This window comes from Teleopsis dalmanni, chromosome 2 (assembly GCF_002237135.1).
Source record: "Teleopsis dalmanni isolate 2A chromosome 2, ASM223713v2, whole genome shotgun sequence".
NCBI lineage: Eukaryota > Metazoa > Arthropoda > Insecta > Diptera > Diopsidae > Teleopsis > Teleopsis dalmanni.
This window is the reverse complement of record NC_051847.1, coordinates 156,966,158-156,971,647: the sequence shown is the minus strand read 5'-3', so window position 1 is coordinate 156,971,647 and position 5,490 is coordinate 156,966,158. Positions and strand designations below refer to the sequence as shown.

Below are 5,490 nucleotides of genomic sequence, written 5' to 3'. Positions count from 1 at the left end.
TATGTATTATAAATTATTTAAATCTTTTCTTTTGTTTTGCTATTTGTTATATGCTTAGTTCAGAAGTTAAAGTTTTTTTAAACAAATGTTTCAGAGGCTTATAAGAACACAATGAGTGTCATTATTTCTTAATGTGAAAAAAATTTAAATAATACAATTAAAAAATACAACTTTGTTGCAAATTCTTATTGATACAATTGTAGTTGTAAATCAACGCCTGACAGGTAAAAAACTAACATTGTCATTTCTATATCAGCTTTTCGTCTGCAAGAAAGGTTTAACTTTTAAGAAAAGTGTGTATTCTGGAGAACAAAAATGCCTAAGAAAAAGAAGTATTCAAGACGCTTCGAAATGGGTGATTTTGTGTTCGCCAAGGTTAGGTTCTATCCAGCATGGCCGGCAAGAATATTGAAGGCAGAAAAAAATAAATTCCAAGTTCATTTCTATGGGACAGGGGAAACAGGAACTATCAAACTAGAAAATATTTTCAAATATAAAGAGAATAAAACCAAATTCTCTACAGAAAAAACATTAAAGCTTCCTTACTTTCGCAGAGCAATTATGGAAATTGAAGCGGGTTTAGAGGTCGGAGACTCTGGCCCAATGAATTTACTAAGTGCAGCCATTCCCGATGCGTCAGATGGTTCTAATGTTCATCACATCGATGATATATTGGTGGGTGAGGATACACTTGATAATTTACTAATGAAGGCGAACGAAGTAATGCGAGCAAGAAAACTTTTAGTAGAGGTTCCTAATACACAATGCGGAAGCGAAGTTAGCAAATAATTTATATAAAAATATTCAATTTACATTTCATTCTTAAATTTCGTCTAAATTCATAAATTTGATTTTGGATAAAACATCAGCTGATCCATAGTGTTGTGAAATGTTGCTTGCACAAGATTTAAGTTCTAAACTAAAGTGTTTAACTAAAAAAAATCAAGATATATAACTAAAAATAAATAATTGAGTAATAGAATAAGTTTCATTTAAATTTATCAAAACTTTTGTTAATTTTGGCTTCCATTTGAAACATAATATACGAAATCAGCTGCTACAAAGTCCAATTTATGGACTTGACGAAAATGTATATCTTGACGTCTATAACGTCGCGACGTTACGGAACACGCAATTACCAAATTAACGATCTACATAATATAATTTAATACGTTCTATAAAATATATATTACATATTAAATATAATATATTAATTATGTTGTATAAAACAAATACTTTTTTTTTGTTTTTACTTTTAGTAACTAATTTTTATAATTTTAATAATTAATATTTTTTCAATAAATTTTATTTTAACCTTAAATCGGGTTAAAAAAATTATAAATAAATTCATAAAGGAACTTTAAATAAGTTAATTGTATCATTTTACTAAGTGTTGTCTTAATTTCAATATCGAATATATTATTGGTTGAATTCGATATAAATATATATTTGTGCATTTATATCTGGTAAAAACATTTTTCCAAAATTACTTTGTCTCACGGTGGACGGCGTACAAAACACATTCGCATCATTGTCCTTGTTTAAACTTTATTTTTATTTTTTAATTTATATAAAATTTACAGGCTAGAGGAAAGCCTGTAGTCAATGTATAAATTGCATTCTGAGTTCATTATAAAATACAATAAGAAGCTTCTTGCAACCGAAAAACAATTTAATTATGGTGTATTGGTTGTAAACTCGTTAATACGTAAGGAAAACAGGACAGCAATTAAGCAAATAAAATTTAAAATATTTTTTAAATATTTTAATGTGTATTAATACTTATATTAAAAATATATCTACTCAAACATATTTTAGTAATTTGCATTAAAATTAGTTAAATCTATGTGTACTTGATTTAATACAATGTTTACACTATGGATAAATGTGTAGCAATTAGTAATATTTGCCATACAAAATCCATATAAGAATATGCGATATAAAGGCAAAATTATTAGGAGTGTTAATTGTTCATCAATAGTTTATGAGTGCGGCTAGAGAGCCACATGTAGTGTTGTACTACAAATTATACCATGAAGAATACTATGATTTCTTCTGTACTTTGGTATAATTTTGTGCTAGTACTATGTATCATTTGTTGCGTTTGCTGGAGTGTGACATATTTTGCTTTGAAAATAAATGCAGTAATAGCGTTTTCGATTGGTAAATCTAGATTAAATCCAGATTTACTCTCGATGTGTCTAATTTTATTGCCCAATCGAACATTTTTCGAGTAATCTTATATTTTTAATAGTTTATTTCTTAAATGAATACATCACATCAAATTGCACTTTATCTGTCAAGTCATATAATATAAAACAATTGTCAATTTCAAGTTAATCCTGTTACTCTGTACTTCAAAGTACAGTACATATAAAATTTTTGCAGAGGCACAGAGCATTCAGTACAATTGAAAAAGCCAATGAATTTAAATGCCAGAGATAATAAAATCATTATAACGTTATCCTTAAAATTGGTATTGAAAAATTGGGACCACGTGATATCTTAATTTCGAAAACAAATCTCTGTCCAATACCGATTTTCATAAATAGACTGATGTATCAAAAGTGATAACAACTTTATTCAGAGAAGCAGCATTACGATGTCCGAGCAGATTTAGTATATTAAATTTTGACCACTTGGATTACACACCTGAAAATGTTCAAAAATTCTGGAACAGCTGGAACAGCAATCTGCTTTATGCTTTAAATATATTGCTTTTTGTTTTATATAAATATGTACAAAAGAAAATATTCGAACATATTCCCGGTATTCGTATTACTTGAAACTAAAAATGTGTTCAAACACCTAAACCTTTTGTGAAAATCGAAAATTACTTGAAGTTTTACCGAGTAATGTATAGGGTTTGTTATTTTCGGTCTTTTTATTTTTTGACAAACGTTTTTTTCTTTTAAGAATTTGATGAAGTTTTCAGTTTTACATAATATTATTTATAATAATAATAATAATATAATATAATATAATAAGATAATATCGGATTTTGTGACCAAAGGTACGTTTTAAGAATTAAGAACGATTCCATAATTTTACCAATTGCATTAATAAACCTATGTGGCTGCAAATGTGTGACTAAGATATTTTTTTATCATAAAAGCTATGAAAATGAAATCAATGTTTTTAAGTGTTTTAATTAATATTAATTTATTAATATAATTTTGATAATTTTAATCGGTTATAATCATTTTTCAACAACATGATATGTTCCTAAATTTTTAATATATATAATTAAATAAATTTAATAAGTTTGTGTTAGTTTCTTATAAAATAGGCAGGATTGGCTCACAATAATATCAATCCACTTAAACTTTCTCAATATGAACATACAACTTATACATAGAATTTAATAGATTTATGTTAGTTTCTAAAAAATATACAGACTTGACTCACAACAACCTCAATCTACTTGAATTTTCTAAACATCGACATAGAATTTCGTTTCGTTTCAAATAATTGCAGACTTGACTCAGAATAATCTTAAAATACTTAATAACTCTAAAAGTTAATTTAAAATAATTGCTTTTATTTATAAATTAATTAACACATATCTTAAATAAAGTTGAAGTTTCACCGTACCTTGTTTTTGAATTTTGATAATTTTTTTAATGACTTGTGTGGGGGAATAGTTTCTTGACTCGTCCTTATCTTGCAGTACAGAAATTACAGGACATATAATACAGGATATATACAGGCTTGTATGGTGCAAACACGAGGGCTTATAAACCTGAAAAAACAAATTTTTATTTAATTAATCTTTGATTGCTGTTTACTTATTACCTTTATTGAGGAGTTCCACAATAATAATTAATCAGGAATTTGATCAATGAGATGAGGATCAGGATCAGATCAGATAAGGCTGACAAAAATATGCACTATTTCTCACAGCGTGTACCAAAGACACAAAAATGTACAATTTATAAGTAGTATCCCAACTAAATCATATATATAATGTTTTATATGTGTATACAATATATATATGATATGTATATGATATATGTAGAATATATATCTAATTAAAAATTACTTATCGATTTTGTTTGACTATTTGAACGCCGATGTACGAATAAATAAGTTATTGGTATTGAATTTTGCACAGACTAAAATCAAAAAATGTAAACATATTTTTGAGCATCAGGGAACTGAGGATATAAATATTCAACATTATCCCAAATTTTAAAAATGATCTTTCCGAATAATAGAAGCTTCAAAAAATGTATTCAAGTTCTACTTATTGTACTTAATTCACTTAATTATATACAATCATATTAAAAAAAATTATTTTGAATTCATTTTTAACGCCAGTCAGTGGTAAGATATTAAAGGCAATAAATTTTTTTTTCATACAACAAAAGATATAGACATGTAGCATTATATTATTCCGCAAATATTTTAAATAATATAATTAGAAGATGTGAAGAACTTACAGTTTATGACCTGTTTTTTGTCCGGTGGATTTAACAGACTGGAAACAAGAGTTGAAAATTTCCACCTAATTCTATATATATAAAATTTTTTAAAATTAGTTGTCAAAAATTTATTTAAATTTATACTCATATTTTTGCTCCAGTCTGCATTGAAAATTTGTTACTTATTAGCAACAAATTTGACGACGCTTTTTCTTCTTCTTGCACGGATTAGGCTTTTTCTTACACGATGGTTTTTTCTTCTTAGCACACGGATTACGCTTCTTCTTGGGACAACTTTTCTTCTTTTTTTTCGCACAAGGGTTCTTCTTTTTCTTACCACATGTTCCACATTCCATAGCCAAGTCATCTTGGAGGTTCTCAGCGGCCTCATTGCTCTCCATATGGTACTTGTGTTTTTCTTTAGATGGTAAAGTTTCCCAGTGCGCGCGAGCTGCTTTCGCAACCTCTACTGGAGGTAGGTTATTGTTGGAGGCATAAAATACCTCAACAAAATTCAAATAACTATTACTCATCCCAAGTCTCTTTATATTTTAATATCTCAAATAAAATAAATTTAGTACAAAAAATTTTTAATCAGTTGAGTTTTGTAATGTACTCAACATAAAATAACAACTATATGACAAAAAATATTTTTTTAAATATTCATTACACTTTTTGAACACTATATATGATAACTTGATTTCAACTTAAAAACTACAAGAAATAATATTAGGTTTTTTTGTAGTTTTAAGTTGAACTTTGTAATTTTGGAATGTTTCATGAATAACTTTCCAGTAAACAATTTAATAGAAATGGTAGCATCTAACGGTGTTCTCAATTTCAAGTGGAGTTAACTTTGTATGAAAGTAAATTAATATGGAAAACTAATTTTATTTCCCAAGAAATTTTCTTATATATGTATATACTAAATTTCTATTGACTAAATACACGCTCAATATAGGTTTCTACGTATTCAATAAATTAATTTTTTATGTAATAATTTTTACTTATATTATCAGAACTCACATTTATACAGTATTAGTCGTTCCTGTTATAGTTTAGAGGC

General features: G+C 26.9%; 2 protein-coding genes across 3 annotated transcripts; one reads left to right on the top strand and one right to left on the bottom strand.

The window, feature by feature from the left end:
- Positions 1-212: 212 nt before the first annotated feature.
- LOC119685976 (hepatoma-derived growth factor-like) lies at positions 213-1,158 on the top strand. The gene has a single exon (XM_038100411.1). The coding sequence runs from the start codon at positions 316-318 to the stop codon at positions 787-789; it is 474 nt and encodes a 157-aa protein (XP_037956339.1). The 5' UTR covers positions 213-315; the 3' UTR covers positions 790-1,158.
- A 3,291-nt stretch (positions 1,159-4,449) lies between these two features.
- LOC119685982 (sexual differentiation process protein isp3-like) lies at positions 4,450-5,055 on the bottom strand. Of its 2 annotated transcripts, none has more exons than XM_038100420.1 (2): positions 4,569-5,055; positions 4,450-4,513 (listed from the first exon to the last, which is right to left on the bottom strand). In XM_038100420.1, exon 1 carries the CDS (start codon positions 4,955-4,957, stop codon positions 4,610-4,612), a length of 348 nt encoding a protein of 115 aa, XP_037956348.1. In that variant the 5' UTR covers positions 4,958-5,055; the 3' UTR covers positions 4,450-4,513; positions 4,569-4,609. The 2 variants fall into 2 exon arrangements, with proteins under 2 accessions (XP_037956348.1, XP_037956349.1); XM_038100421.1 differs by having other exon boundaries at positions 4,573-5,055.
- Positions 5,056-5,490: the final 435 nt, after the last annotated feature.

Bases quoted from the DNA above. Each gene is read 5' to 3' on its own strand.
- LOC119685982 (XM_038100420.1), bottom strand. From the start codon at position 4,957: ATGAGTAATAGTTATTTGAATTTTGTTGAGGTATTTTATGCCTCCAAC.
- LOC119685976 (XM_038100411.1), top strand. From the start codon at position 316: ATGCCTAAGAAAAAGAAGTATTCAAGACGCTTCGAAATGGGTGATTTT.